The sequence below is a fragment of the Narcine bancroftii genome, chromosome 2 (genome assembly GCF_036971445.1).
Source record: "Narcine bancroftii isolate sNarBan1 chromosome 2, sNarBan1.hap1, whole genome shotgun sequence".
NCBI classification, from domain to species: Eukaryota; Metazoa; Chordata; class Chondrichthyes; order Torpediniformes; family Narcinidae; genus Narcine; species Narcine bancroftii.
In genome coordinates, this window is record NC_091470.1 from 64,515,040 (window position 1) to 64,531,503 (window position 16,464).

Below are 16,464 nucleotides of genomic sequence, written 5' to 3' on the forward strand. Positions count from 1 at the left end.
GAAGAGAAATATTCAGCTCCAAACTTCCTCCTCTACCTCACTCCCTGGAGTGCCTCACTGTCATTCTTTACTCTCTACTTATGTTTTTCAGGGCTTCTCCCTTAATATTTCTGTCTTTAGTCAGAAATATTTCTGGAATAGAAATGTGGCTTTGATCTTAGATTTTTCTATTGGGTGGTTAACATATGTAATCTGTTTTTATTGGTGCATTTTGATAAACTAGTGAACCACCCCTCTTTTAGAAATGGAATTGAATTTCTCTAAAAATTCATTTATGTTGGCTTTTTTAGGTTCCTCCTTACCTCTTTCCTCTTCTAAATTGACAAATAATCCAATTATCAGAAATAAGTTGAGAATATGGACACAATTTAGGAGATTTTTTGGCCATTATAGTTTCTCTCTTGTCAGTCCTATTATAGGTAACCATCTTTTTCAACCTTTTTTGTTAGATGCAGGTTTTAAGGAATGGTTTAGATTATGTATCAAAAGTTATAGAGATATTTTTATTCAAAAGAATGCTGCTTCTTTTAAACAATTGAAAGCCAAATTTAAACTTTCCAATAAACATATATTCAGATATTTACATTAAGCAATTTGTTCAGTCTAAGCTTTCTGATTTTCCTTGAATCTTAGGAAAAAAATATTATTGATATGTTCTTTGATTTGTGGTTTAATATCAATTATTTATAATAATTTGTTAGATTTAAGAGCAGCTGCATTGACTGGGATTAAAAATGATTAGGAACATGATTTGAACTTATCTTTTCTAGACCAAGATTGGTTTTTCACTCTTAATTTGATTGATGAATCCTCATTTTGTCCTTGACATTGTTTGTCATAACTTAAAGTGGTGTTTAGGATACATATGTCCAAAGTTAAATGATCTCATTTTCACTCGGATGTTGATCCACTATGTGATAAGTGTAAAATCTTTGAAGCCTCATTGATACTTATGTTTTTTGAATGCTCTAATTTATAAAAATTTTAGAAAGATATTTTTCAGACTTTATCAAAGACTCTAAAGCTCAAATTAGATCCACACCCTCTCATGGCTTTGTTTGGTTTTTCCTCAAGAAGAGGATCTACTCTTGACTTCAATTCATGAGAAAATTTTAGCTTTTACCTCGTTGATAGCTAGATGAGCAATTTTAATGAAATAGAAGGATGGCTCTCCACCTACTCATGCCCAGAAATTACATGGTGTTCTGGCCTATTTAAGCTTGGAGAAAATTAAAAATACAAAGTTTCAATTTGACAAAAGAAGTCTGTATGCTCCAGAGACTCTGTCTAGTGCAGGGGTGTCAAACTCAAATTCACGGAGGGCCAAAATTAAAAACTTGGACTAAGTCGAGGGCCAAACTAAATATTTATTGAAAATTTTCAACAACATCTGCATGTTTTCTCTTCTTTCAACATATGTAATGTTAACCTTTTTCTTATTAAAATAAATGTTTAATAATAGTTTTGGATAAACTCTTTCCAGAAGCATTAACAAATGAGAAATAAAATATTCAATAAATAATATTTCTCTATAGAGGATTTGTCAAATGTTGCTAGTGTGCTGTCGAATAGTAAAATCTGAGGGCTATTGAGAATGTGGGAGAATAACATGATTCCTGAAACAATCAAATGGGTGACTGATTGTGGGCATGAACTCTAGCAGGGTTATTTGCCATGCCCTTTTTCCATTGGTACAAATATCCTTTGATTTACACACTTTTCAAGTTTTATGCCTAATGAGCTTGTATCCAGGTGCAGGACCATTTTTAACCAGGAATATATTTATCACTGTGACATGAAACTATTGGAAGATCGTTTTATCCTGAGATTAAAGTTCATAATACTTACTCAAGCCTGTGCGCAGGAGGGCGGGGTTTGCGGGCGATCGGGTTGGACAACGACAGTGCAGGGGCATCGGCTCTCGCTGCAGGGCAGTATCTCGGCGGATCAGCGGCCCCATCACCGTGAGTCGTGGGTCGGCCTGCGGCAGGGAGGGGGAGTGGGCAACGGTCCTGGCGAGGTCAAGCCCCCCCTGAGTTTCTGCCGGACCCCCCTTGACCTGCTGAGTTTCTCCCGGACCCCCCTTGACCTGCTGAGTTTCTCCTGGACCCCTCCCCCTTGACCTGCTGAGTTTCTCTCGGACCTCCCTTTGACCTGCTGAGTTTCTCCCGGATCCCCCTTTGACCTGCTGAGTTTCTCCCGGACCCCCCTTGACCTGCTGAGTTTCTCCCGGACCCCTCCCCCTTAACCTGCTGAGTTTCTCTCGGACCTCCCTTTGACCTGCTGAGTTTCTCCCGGATTCCCCTTTGACCTGCTGAGTTTCTCCTGGACCCCCTTTGACCTGCTGAGTTTCTCCCTTCTGGTGTTTTTACGAGAACCACAGACTTTCGCTCATACATTGATGAGGGGGATCAAGGGCCAAACATTGTCAGGTACCTCTCTGCTGGATAAAGGATACGATTTAACCCGCTGAGTTTCTCCAGTGTTGGGTTTTCACGAGGTAGAGTCAAAGGGCCGAAGGGCCAGTTTCTGATCTGTAATGTTCTATGGACCCTGCTCTTCTTTCCGTGCCAGTGTCCCAGGACCTTTCCAGGGCAGTCTCCGCGCTCAGGACAGCGCTGGGATCCCGGTCAGCAGTGGAGGAGCAGGTGAGCGTGGCTAATCCCGATCCAGCCCAAGCCACTCCCGAGATTGGCGGGGGGTTCCACCCTACTGCCCGACCAGCCTCGCTCTCCACGTGTACTCTGGGCACCCGCCGGTGGGAAGGCGCAGGGCGGCCGCCGCCCCCATCACCCGGCGGGGAGCCCCAATCTTTCCTCCAGCGTCCCGACTCCATCTGCATCTCCAATAAACGCTGTGCCACTGGGGTTCCGGGCGCTGGGAAGCGGCCTTGGCTTCCCCTGACACCGGCCAGGCCGCGCTGCGGTGGGGGGGGTGGGCGGGGGGACGCAACAGCGGGCCAAATTTGGCCTGTGAGCCAGAGTTTGACATGTGTGGTCTAGTGTCTGAAGTTTGCTATTTGATCTATATCTTTACAATTTTACAAGTTAGCCTTGTTAGTCAGAGGATTTTTTCTTTTTTTTAGATTAATTAGTTAAAACATGGGTTTAAATGTAGTTGTCATGGATCATATTATTAATTAGGATAGAATGCACCCTTTGTCTATATAAAGGGATTGTTTAATCTTATCTATTTTCTTTGTAGAGGTATATTGGATATAATTATGAGAAAGGATAAACTGTTAATTATATATTGATAGAGTTTGATGTCTTAAAGAAATAAGTTGACATTTTATGTTTACTTTGTGATATGTATATGATATGATCTGTTGTTTGTTATATTAGATGATTTTGGATGTAAGATTTATATATTAAACTCAATAAAAGCATTTTTAAAATAAAAGAAGAAATGTGGCTTTACGGGCCTCTCCAGTGAGACAGTGTCAGGTGATATGTCAGCCTAGTGCAGACGGAAGGTTGTATTCCAAAGAGTTCTTTCAATAGATTCTCAGGTTGGTGTAAAAGATTTCAAGACATTATTTGATGAAGAGCAGCAACTCTTTTCCAATGTTATAAACTGTTTTATCCCCACAACCAACTTTGAAAGCAAATAATTTAGTGATTTTTATTGCTTGTGTTAACATTTTACATACAAGTTGGCTGTTGTATCTCCTATTTTATATTAGTGACTGTACTTTTGTCATTTAAACTCCTTTGATTTCCCCCTGGGGTCAATATTTTTTTTATGATAAAATAAGAATCAGGTGATTGGGTGCTGTGTAATGAATCTGAGATGATTAGGGAATTAAAGGTAATGGACCCTTTAAGAAGTAGTGATTGTAATATGATTGAGTTCAGTTTCAAATTTGAAAAGGAAAAGCTGATATCAGGTGTGTCCATTTTTCAGTGAAACAAAGGAAATTACTGTGATATCAGAGAAGAACTGGCCCAAGTTGACTGGAAAAGTAAGCTAGATGGAGGGACGATGGAGGATGATATTTCTACAAGAAATAAAGAAAGTGCAAAATTGATATATTCCAAGAAAAACAAAAATTATGAATGATTAAAATGGTGCAAATGTGGCTATCAAGAAAGGTTAAGGCTAAAATAAAATCAAGTGGGAGGACATACAAGGAAGCAAAAATTAGTGGAAAAACAGAGGACTGGGAAACTTGTAAAAACTTACAGAAAGAAACTAAGAATTTTTTAAAATAAATGAAGAGTAAAAGAGTGACACAGGTAGATATAGGACCAATTGAAAATGATCCTGGAGAAATTATAATGGATAACGAAGAGATGGCAGTGGAACAAAATGAGTATTTTGCATCAGTCTTAACTGAGGAAGGCAATAACAATATACCTGATAGTAAGAGGTCTCAGAGAATAGAATTAAGTACCAGTTGAGTGGCATGGTTGATGTTTTCTTTGGCTTGGCTTCGAGGACGAAGATTTATGGAGGGGGTAAAAAGTCCACGTCAGCTGCAGGCTCGTTTGTGGCTGACAAGTCCGATGCGGGACAGGCAGACACGATTGCAGCGGTTGCAGGGGAAAATTGGTTGGTTGGGGTTGGGTGTTGGGTTTTTCCTCCTTTGCCTTTTGTCAGTGAGGTGGGCTCTGCGGTCTTCTTCAAAGGAGGTTGCTGCCCGCCAAACTGTGAGGCGCCAAGGTGCACGGTTTGAGGCGTTATCAGCCCACTGGCGGTGGTCAATGTGGCAGGCACCAAGAGATTTCTTTAGGCAGTCCTTGTACCTTTTCTTTGGTGCACCTCTGTCACGGTGGCCAGTGGAGAGCTCGCCATATAACACGATCTTGGGAAGGCGATGGTCCTCCATTCTGGAGACGTGACCCATCCAGCGCAGCTGGATCTTCAGCAGCGTGGACTCGATGCTGTCGACCTCTGCCATCTCGAGTACTTCGACGTTAGGGATGTAAGCGCTCCAATGGATGTTGAGGATGGAGCGGAGACAACGCTGGTGGAAGCGTTCTAGGAGCCGTAGGTGGTGCCGGTAGAGGACCCATGATTCGGAGCCGAAAAGGAGTGTGGGTATGACAACGGCTCTGTATACGCTTATCTTTGTGAGGTTTTCAGTTGGTTGTTTTTCCAGACTCTTTTGTGTAGTCTTCCAAAGGCGCTATTTGCCTTGGCGAGTCTGTTGTCTATCTCATTGTCGATCCTTGCATCTGATGAAATGGTGCAGCCGAGATAGGTAAACTGGTTGACCGTTTTGAGTTTTGTGTGCCCGATAGAGATGTGGGGGGGCTGGTAATCATGGTGGGGAGCTGGCTGATGGAGGACCTCAGTTTTCTTCAGGCTGACTTCCAGGCCAAACATTTTGGCAGTTTCCGCAAAGCAGGACGTCAAGCGCTGAAGAGCTGGCTCTGAATGGGCAACTAAAGCGGCATCGTCTGCAAAGAGTAGTTCACGGACAAGTTTCTCTTGTGTCTTGGTGTGAGCTTGCAGGCGCCTCAGATTGAAGAGACTGCCATCCGTGCGGTACCGGATGTAAACAGCGTCTTCATTGTTGGGGTCTTTCATGGCTTGGTTCAGCATCATGCTGAAGAAGATTGAAAAGAGGGTTGGTGCCAGAACACAGCCTTGCTTCACGCCATTGTTAATGGAGAAGGGTTCAGAGAGCTCATTGCTGTATCTGACCCGACCTTGTTGGTTTTCGTGCAGTTGGATAATCATGTTGAGGAACTTTGGGGGACATCCGATGCGCTCTAGTATTTGCCAAAGCCCTTTCCTGCTCACGGTGTCGAAGGCTTTGGTGAGGTCAACAAAGGTGATGTAGAGTCCTTTGTTTTGTTCTCTGCATTTTTCTTGGAGCTGTCTGAGGGCAAAGACCATGTCAGTAGTTCCTCTGTTTGCGCGAAAGCCGCACTGTGATTCTGGGAGAATATTCTCGGCGACACTAGGTATTATTCTATTTAGTAGAATCCTAGCGAAGATTTTGCCTGCAATGGAGAGCAACGTGCAATGGAGAGCAGTTGAGTGACATGGTTGATGTAGTGGTTAATGAAATGCTGTTACAGCGCCAGTGATTGGGACCAGGGTTTGAATCCTGCACTGTCTATGAGGTGTTGGAATGTTTTCCCTGTGTCTATGTGGGTTTTCCCTGAGGGCTCTGGTTTCCCTCCCACCATTCGTAACAACCTGGAGGTTATAGATTAATTGGGTGTAATTGTGGGCAGCACGGGCTCATGGGCCGAAATGGCCTGCTACAATGCTCTATGTCTAAATTTAAATTTAGTTGTTATTCAGCTATTTGTGGATGGAGATTGTTGTAGCTACTACAAGTGTTGCCATTTATGGCACAGATTGGACAGGCTTCACCCAGCAACTTTCTGCCAGAGGCACCATAAAGTGTAATTACCAAGTTGTTATCAGGCAGTCACTGACTTTCGTCTGTAATTTGGGACTGAGGGATCAGTTGTATCTCGGAAAGAACGCAAGTCGGAATTTTGCCTCCGCACGTGGAGTACCAAAGTCTTATATCAGTTATAGGTAAGTGCCCTGACAATATTGAATTCATGTCCTTAACTCTCACGCATGCACCAACTGAACTTCAATACACAAACGCACTACACATGCACCAACCGAATTCCAATTCGTGAGCCCACCACACATGCACCAAATGAAGACTAACACATGCGCACAGGAATCAAGATGGCCATGCTCAGCCTATGGACCCTGGGATGCGAATAACAAGGTGAGTATGCACATTTTGGCTCTTGCGTTCCCTGTATCCCTGTTGTAGTTTGACAAATACAACATAAACCATGATAATTTTAGTTTTTTTCTTATATTTTATTTTAAAATTCAGTTGTATGTGTGGATGGATGCGATTCGCATAGGTCGCATCGGGGAATACCTATATATCTCAAAAGTAATGTGTATAAAAGGAAAGAGTAGCTGAAGTGGAGCAGCCACTGTGGGAGGTGGATTTTGAGGCTGTGGCTTGAGAGGGTTTGGCAAACAGAGGCTGAGGTAGAACCTGAAAGCTTAGTAGATAGGATGGCAGTCAGGGTAGTGGAATGTTCCTTGTGCCGGATATGGGAATTCAAGCACCTTTGTGGTCTTCTTGCTGACTGCATCGGTGAGACGTGTACCCAGCTGCAGCTCCTGACAGACCACGTCAATGAAGTGGAACTATAGTTGGATGCTGAGAACATCATGGATAAGTCTTTCAGTGAGGTGGACACACCCAAGGGGCAGCTGGCAGATGGATGGATGACCGCATGGGGAGTAAGCAGACAGTGCATGCTTTTTCTGTGGCCATTTCCTCCACTAACAAGTTTGAATACTGTTAGGGGGGATGATCTTTCAGAGACAAGCAGCAGCAATCAGGTCAGTGAACTGTAACAGTCTCAAAGCTCATAAAGTAAGGATGGAGACGACAGGGTGATAGTGATAGGAGACTCGCTTGTGAGGGAAATAGATTGGAGATTCTGTGGCCTCAGAAGAAACGTCCGGATCGTTTTTGCATCCTGGGATCCAGGGACAAGGATGTCACTGAGTGGTTGGAATATGTGGATAGGAAAGATTTAGAATGATATAAGCCAAATGCAGGCATGTGGAGGTAGTTGGGTGAGACATTTTGGTCATTGTGGAAAATTAGGCCAAAGGACCTCTTTCTGCATTATAGGACTATATTGCTCAATGCTGACGATTGCAAGTTCTGCCCTGTGCAAATAAGAATTAAAAGATGAAGAAATACAAAGTGCAGATTTGTTTTGTCTATTCATATATTTTCTAACTTCTGAAATATTGCATACCTTCTTGTTCTGGTATCATCAGAAAATTTGGTTTGACTTTCACAATCCAGATCATCATTCTAAATTATAAAATTTCAGAATTCATATCCTATGTATTGTCAAGGACTTTACCCACAAGTTCTGTGTTATATAAGTGTTACTTTATATTTTTCATCATGACTTATTTGGATAGCATGTTAACTTGGGTCAGTAAATTGCAATTCCTGAGAAAACAAAACTCAAATTTATGGCTTCAGTTTTGTTAAATGCAAAATTTATGTATTACCATTGAAATTTTTACAATGTAAAATGTTCCTACCATGAATAATTTCTGTACGGTGTTCCCTTTTGAAATTTTGATGGAAAATCAGCAAGAATCTCTGGGAAGAAAAATGTTTCTTACTAGAAAATTTTACCCATTGATTTAAAAGGTGCATAAGGTGCAGATTTGTTTTGTCTAGTCCTGTATTTAAATTATTTATTATTAAAAGATTTATTTACTTTGTCAAGTACAAAATTATATTATTTAAAATGGTTTGAGAATGACATTTAATTGCTTTTCTGTAGCATATATTCAAGCCATTTTGACTTACTTCACAACAATTTTCCACAATTTTTCTCTTATTATTTTTGTAGTTTTATCTACCCCTGCTATAAATGATATTAACAGAGGTTCTATGCAAGAGAAAATTAAGTACAAAATGGAATTTTAATATCATATTTTTACTTAACAACGTTCTGTTTTAAAGTGTGTTTGTGAAATATCAATTCATTCAATATTTTAGTTTGGGATCATTGAAAGGCATGTTTGTTCAAACTGAAGAAAATCTGTCAAGTAAAAGAAAGGAAATCCAAGAACTTGAAGAAATGATGTTGAATCTTGATGATGTACACAAGTAAGCCAATTTAAAATATTGTTAATTTAATTTCAATTTAATATTATTTTATATTTATTCTAGCTGCTTATAAATCAGCTGAGTTCAGTGCAAACCTACATTGTTTAAATTACGTCAGTGGATTTTCAAGTCTGCAGAGTATTGCCTAATTTACTGTCAAGATGTATCCACAGACTAAAATGTTTTATGGAAATTTTTTGATTAAATTTAAAGTAGACATATTGATGTCTCCTACTCCTTTTGCAATCAGGTGAGTTCACCCTAAATTTATACTCTCCCCTAACAAACTATCATAGTTTAGAAGTGGATAATTGTTGCCTATGTAAGGTATCAGTGCTTGTAGAACTACATAACAGCTTTGAGGCGACAGACTGAATAATTTCAGATGAAATGATAATTTACGAACTGAAACTTTATAAATTTAGATTATTCACATGCATGTGAAAATAATATTTGTGATTGTCAAAGTAATTTGAAATTGTAAAATAGATTAACCCTCCCCATTTTAAAAAAATTAACCATATTTATACCAGTACAATTAAGTAATATCTGTTCACATTACTCGAGCTATTTTTAAACAGTGTTGTGCTAACAAGACGATGGATGTACATCAGTGGAACTACAGATTATGCTATAACCTGATGTTCGCTTTGTCACAAGAGCATCAGGAGGAACTTGGCAATTGATTTACTTGGCATATTTACTCTTAACCAAAATCACCACTAATGGTAATCAGAAGCCCTGTATCCACAATTAAGCAAAAAAATATTCTTGCTTTTCTGATCACTGAAATTTAGTACAGTTGAAAGCTAAAAATGTCTAACCTAGGGAATGACAGCAAAACTGAAGAAAATTATAGCCGGAGCAAGATCCCATAACACTTGCATCTTAAAATAGTGCTGCCCTCATTGGAGTACATTCCTTGGAATACCATTTCCTTCTGTCAGTCTTGAATTCTATGGTGTGAAAACTCATGGATACATACCCCTATTTTAGCACTGTTGTGCTAAGAAACGTGCTATTTCTTCCCTTCCTGTTATAATAAGGAGTGAACCCTACCCTTACACTTGTGTTCCTATCATGAAGAATGACCTGCAGCTTGACGTGGAGATGCTGCCTTTGAGGACTGGTCTCAGGTGGGTATTACCCCTCAGATGAGTCAGTGCAAGTAGTCAGCCCTGTTAGCACTGACTTGCAGAGCTCAGGACTGCACCCTAGCTGCCATGATGATTGTTGGTAGTTGCTTGGGATTGACAGCATTTGGTTTTTGTGTTGGCAAGTCATCCTGGTTTTGTAGTCTTTCTCATCAGCTCCTGATAGATGTGGAGAAAACTTTTTTTTTTGCCCTTTCTTTGGCTGCACATCTTATACACACCAAGCTGTGGCAATTCATTGCTTGAGATACAAGGAGAGCCAGGGATTTGTGCCAGTTTCCCAGTGCAACTGTGGGAGTTGCACTGTAACCCAGCAAAGTCAACAGAAGCCAATCTTTTTATATGATTAAATAGGAGCTCTCACACTCCTGAGGATGCATCATGAGAACTAAGTGAGGTGCCAGTATCTGAGCGTGTGACAAGATAATTCTTAGAGCTCCATCAATGGTACTTGATCCAAGCTGAAAACCTTACTGCAAAAAACCTATACTGGTCCATCAACAGTATATAATGCCCAGTGTCATCCATCTATTCTCAACAGAAAACATTGTTTTAATTCTTATTCAAACATTTTGCATTCATCATGTAAATAAAAAGTGGCTTCATTTGTTGTATAAATTATGGGAAAAAGGATATTCCTTGCACAAAAATCTATTAATTCTAAACTTTCCCAAATGTTTGTGTTTTCTTTTAATTTCAGTGATTATTTTTGCGATAAATCTTAAGAACTTTTGTTTTAAAGGGACACAATGGAGTTCCTAAATGAAGAGTTGCAGAAATATGTACAAAAGTTAGAAAAAGAAAAACAGTTAAGGTAAGATTTAAAAACCTGGGAGTTTCCATTCAGTCACCATATTATAAGTTTCCTGACTATAAGGGTGCAATTTGAAAAATCAGCCCGACTGATAGATATTTATGTGTAATGATATGTATATAAAGTGAAATTCCTTAAATCTTTCTGAGTTCTCAGTGCAGTTGACATACACAGAGTGACTATGCAGTACACATCATAATGTAAGCTGCATAAATTTAAATTTTTGAATTTAGACCCACAGCACAGTAACAGGCCCTATCAGCCTTTGAGCCTGTGCTGTCCTATTACACCCAAATGACTTATAACCACAGTATGTTTTGAAGGGTGAGAGAAAACCAGAGTGTCCAGAGGAATCCCATGCAGACATGGGGAGAATGTACAAACTCCTTTAAATTAAATTAAAATTAATTTGTGCTTTAAGTACTACAACAGATGTGAACCTCGTGCACTAAAGTAGACATTAACTGGAGAGTTTTTATCCTTAGTTAAGGGAAAAATGTATCTGTTCTGATGCAGTAGAGACAAAGTGGGGTTCTGTTGTTCATTAGTCCTTCTTTAATTATCTTCTTGATATTCACTCAAACCAGCTCTCTGCCCTCCCTCTGCCCATGTCAGAAGGATCTCACTTTACATTTTTAGCAGTTCACATCTTGCCAGATCATATTCTTTGGCTTGGCTTCGCGGACGAAGATTTATGGAGGGGGTAAAAAGTTCACGTCAGCTGCAGGCTCGTTTGTGGCTGACAAGTCCGATGCGGGACAGGCAGACACGATTGCAGCGGTTGCAGGGGAAAATTGGTGGGTTGGGGTTGGGTGTTGGGTTTTTCCTCCTTTGCCTTTTGTCAGTGAGGTAGGCTCTGCGGTCTTCTTCAAAGGAGGTTGCTGCCCGCCAAACTGTGAGGCGCCAAGATGCACGGTTTGAGGCGATATCAGACCAGATCATATTACGGCCAAATTATATATCTATTCCTGCAAATCCCCTCAACTCTCATTTTGTTGACCTTTCCCTATCTCCCAATACTGTTCTATCCCTTCCTGAATTATATCTAATTCAAGGCATAAACTTCCACCATTCCCCACCTCTAACCCCCTCCAGATCTTTCCTCTAATTCTCAGCCCATCAGAATTCACGTGCAAACATATATATGCAATTGAAGCAATTACTTCTGACAAATTCTCGTATCAACTTCTCAACAATCTAAATGGCAGAGACTGGTTCTATAAAGAATGTGAAACTTGAATATGCTGAAACATCCCAAAATATTAAGAATAAAGATAGTTGTTTGAATATGGATTGATCATGGACGCTTCACAAGTCATTCAGTACAAAATTGAAAATTATTAGTTGTTGTGGCTGTACACAGCATGAGTTTTCATGAAACTTTTGCAAGCCACCTACTTCCTGATTTTTTTTATCACTGTGTGGCCACTGGAATTTTAGAGGTGTTCTTCATGTTTTAGAAATACTACAGAAATCAATAGTTGTGGTAAATATGCTTCATGGTGATCAGATAATTTGGGTCATTCAAATGACCAAAGCTAAGAGCTAATTTGCTGTGCAGTTAGCATAGGCAGCCATCCTTAAAATTGCCCAAATTACCCTCATTTGCCGTTATTCTGATAATAATTTTGGTTACATAATGTATGTTCAGAAGTTCGAATTGTTTGTTTTTGAAGATATTAATTATCTGGAACAATGGGCTGAGTTTGTATATTTTCTACTTGCCTAGTGATTTGGCATCAACTTTGCAAAATATTTGGAGTGCGTGATTAGAAAGCTATTTTTGTCTGATTCAGTCAAAGATTTATGCCTGTAAATTTCCAGGAACCTCTGCACTGCATAATGTATAGAACTATGCCATTAAGCATAAGTTTGTTTCTCCCCTCTTCATTTGCTTAGATCAAGAAGCTCCATATCCACTGTGATTCTAGTGGCCACACAGTGATAGTTTTGCAAGTGGGCCAGTAAGCATTTCATACATAGTTCACATCATTAACTAATGTGGTTTTACAACCTATTGCCCTAAAACAAATGAAAAGGTTTACAGTTTGTTGGGGGAGTGGGGGACAGAGTTCTCAATTTCCATTTACTTTTGTGTGGAAAAATTCCATTTGATTCACTCTAAAAATGTTTTGCATGGTTATTTCATCATGTCCACTGTGATTCCAGTGGCCACAACTGGACACTATTCCCTTCATTACCACACTGTAACTGTAGTAAGTGCCAATCATAAAATGCACAGCAGTCAGTTCCTCATGTGCTCTGTCTGTACAGAAAATATAGATATTTTTAGATTATTATTTAAAGAAGAGAAAAGCAGTAAACAAATTTCTGTACCTAAAGTTTTCTTGTAATATCTTTATGTAACACATAGGATAGCCACCCATCATAAAAGAGATGAAATAGCAAAAGAAATGCTGGACATCAAAAGAACAACTGAGGAGTATTTAACCAATTTGAGTCGGCGCTTACAGGCCCTCAAGAAGAAACGTGAGAAGTTAATTGGAGAGGTATGGACAACGATTCTTAAAAGACAGGGAGCATATTTGCAAGATTATATATGTATAGATTATATATGTATATATGTATAGATTTTTTATTAAACTCAATATAAATGTTTTTTTTAAATAAAAATCAGTGGTCCCACATAAACTAACAGATTCCTCTGGAACAGTAGTTTTCAAACTTCTCTTTCCACTCACATCACCTTAACTAATCCCTCTCTCATAGATGCTCTGCGATTAGTAAGAGATTACTTAAAATGGTTTGTGAGTGGAAAGTGAAAGTTTGAAAATCACTGTTTTAATTGTACCTAATTGACTCATTATGTGCACTGTTTCATAACTCCAAAGGAAATGGGCCAATGGCAATCTTTCTCAAGCAAAATATTTCAGAAACAATTAGGTCTAGAGCAGTGATTCTCAACCTTCCCTTCCCACTCACATACCACTTTAAGTTATCCCTTACTAATTACAGGGAACTTATGGCATGGGATTACTTAGGGAGTTATGTGAGTGGAAAGAAAAAGTTTGCAAACCACTGCTCTAGAGGAAAAACATGCTGGTTTTTTTTTAGCAGATAAAGAATTGCTGGAGGAACTCAGCAGTTCGGACAGCATTCATGGGTAGAAATGGTCAATCAATGTTTCTGGTCTGAACCCTTCATCAAAACTAAGGTAAAAGATTTTTTTTTAATTATGTGTATAAAGGAAGAAAGAAGCTGGGGGAGGGACCCAGAAATGCCAGAAACAACCCACCAAGGACAATGTTTTTCCCTTTCCTAGAAATATATTTCAAGAATTTGTATAACATTTCCTCAACCTTTATGGATCTAGGGAGAATACTTAGTTTCATCATATAACTTGATACCATTTAGTAATGTAAAGACAACAATGGTATAAATATGTACAAAGCAAGTCAGACAATATCTGTGGATAAAAATATCTGTTAAGATCATTGACCTTTTAAATCAATATTTTCACAGATACTGCCTGACTTGTGAGTATTTAGCAGATTTTTAATTTTCAAAATTTTCCCATTCAGATTCTATGCATCTGCAGTATTTTACTTTTAGACTGTCCTCTTCATCCGATATAGAGTGATGTAATCTTTGGATCTCTGTCTTTTTGCCTCTTTTGATGAAACCAAGGATTCTGTCTGTGTCTATGCCCACATGCGTGTACCTGCTTGTGTGTGCACATTTCAGCTTGTTTGTTTCAATAGCCTGATCACACTTCTTCTATCATGTACACCTCTAATAGTTAGTTTGTGGAAGGTTAACAGCTGCCACAGTTCCACATCCTCAATTGGAGCCACAGGTTTGGATACATGAGGTGATTTTGATTTCAATCACATGTTCACACTTAAAGCAAAGTATAGAGATCATGGTTGACTAATCAATGGGACACATTACCTGGAGAATTATATCTTTGACATGTTCAAATACAGGCCTATGTCTGTGCCCTCATGTCATTCCCTAAATGTGAGGTCTTGTAGCCTCTGCCCTTATTAAATATATTTTTGTGGACTTTATTTTTAGTTTAGGAAAATGCCATACCTATTTATATTTATTAGCATATTAGTTCAAATTAGGTAGTTTATAAATGATTTTGCATCAAATGGTATAGAAAAGCAACATCCCTTTCATCCCACAATATTTGTGATGACTCTGATCCCAATTTAAATTTTACATCTGCCTGCACAAGGTCCATTCCCTGTCTGTACATGCATCTATCTAAATGCTTCCTAAATGTTGCTATTGAGTCGGCTTCCACGACTGGGCAGCTTGTTCCGGGCATCTATCTGCAACAAAAATAAAGTGCCTCATAAACCTCCTTTCAAATTTCTGCCTCTTGCTTTAAAGCTATGCCTTCAAGTATTTGACATTTCCACCCTGGAAAAAGGACTCATAGCCCCTTTTGGTTCAATTGAGAAACACAAAACTGCAGATGCTGGAATGTTGGGACAACACTGAGAAGCTGATGTACCCATCAGATCAGGCAACATCTATGGAGAAAAATGGCCAGTCACATCCACAAATCAACTATTTCTATGCATGATGCTACATTTCCAACTTCTCCTGATTCCCTATTTAAATCCTCTCCTGCTTCATATTATATCTCCAGAAAGCCCTGTGATTTCAGCTCTGAAACTTTATATTGCTTCTGGTTTTATTTTAACTAAATTTGCAACAGCTCCTGAACCTTTCCATACTTGGGAATATGCTGGTCATGAATTCTGACCAGTTTGCCTTTAAATGACCCTCTTATGTGAACTTACCCCATTAACATCTGCTCCCAATCTATTGTCCTCGTATCATGCTTAATTCTGTTGTAAATAACCTTTCCCAATTTATTATTTTCCCCCAAAACCCAGTCTTATCCAAATTAGGAGTAACGGTACGGCGTTCCCTGAAGGTAGAAACTCACGTGAATAGGGTGGTGAAGAAGACTTTTAGTATGCTGGCCTTTATCAATCATTCCTCTGCTGGATATAGGAGTTGGGAGGTGATGTTGAGATTGTATAGGACGTTGGTGCGGCCTAATTTGGAGTTCTGTGTGCAGTTCTGGTCGCCTAATTAGAGGAAGGATATAAACAGAGTGGAGAGAGTGCAGAGAAGGTTTACCAGAATGTTACCTGGGTTTAAGCATCTAGAGTACAGGGAGAGATTGGACAGATTAGGTCTTTATTTTTGGAGCGTAGAAGGTTGAGAGGGGATTTGATAGAAGTATTTAAGATTATGAAAGGGATAGACAGAGTGGATGTGGATAGACTATTTCCGTTAAGAGGAGGAAAGATTAAAACAAGAGGACATGAGTTAAGAATTAAGGGGCAGAGGTTTAGAGGTAACATGAGGGGGAACTTCTTTACTCAGAGAGTGGTAGCCGTGTGGAATGAGCTTCCGGGAGAAATAGTGGCGGCGGAATCCATTGTATTATTTAAGAAAAGGTTGGACAGGTATATGGATGAGAAGAAGATGGAGGGTTATGGGCATTGTGCAGGGAGGTGGGACTAGAAAGGGGTGTTTTGGTTCGGTGCGGACTAGAAGGGCCTAATGGCCTGTTTCCGTGCTGTAATTGTTATGTTATGTTATTCCTGAAAATATCTGGAGTTTTGATCACTGTTCCAATTGAAACTCCAATCACTTGGCTGGGCTCATTTCCAAGTACGATATGGCCCCTTCCCTGGTTTGATTGTCCACATGCTGTGTCTAGTAACATTCCTGGATGCCCCAAGTAGTCCACAGCCAGGAAGCGAGACCCAGTCAAATTAAAGTCACTCACTACTGTTGCTTTTTCATTTTTTCCATGATTTACCTGCATATTTGTTCCTCTGCTGGATATTGGA

The 16,464-nt window shown here is 39.6% G+C and overlaps 1 protein-coding gene across 7 annotated transcripts in view; it reads left to right on the top strand.

Annotated features, from left to right (window-relative positions):
- The window catches only part of ccdc175 (coiled-coil domain containing 175), a 340,062-nt gene that overhangs the window by 305,796 nt on the left and 17,802 nt on the right, over positions 1-16,464 (top strand). For all 7 annotated transcript variants that reach the window (XM_069916865.1, XM_069916861.1, XM_069916863.1 and 4 more), the window contains 3 exons: positions 8,540-8,650; positions 10,547-10,618; positions 12,993-13,128. In XM_069916865.1, coding sequence (XP_069772966.1) covers positions 8,540-8,650; positions 10,547-10,618; positions 12,993-13,128 — 319 coding nt within the window. The remainder of the gene's footprint in view (positions 1-8,539; positions 8,651-10,546; positions 10,619-12,992; positions 13,129-16,464) is intronic.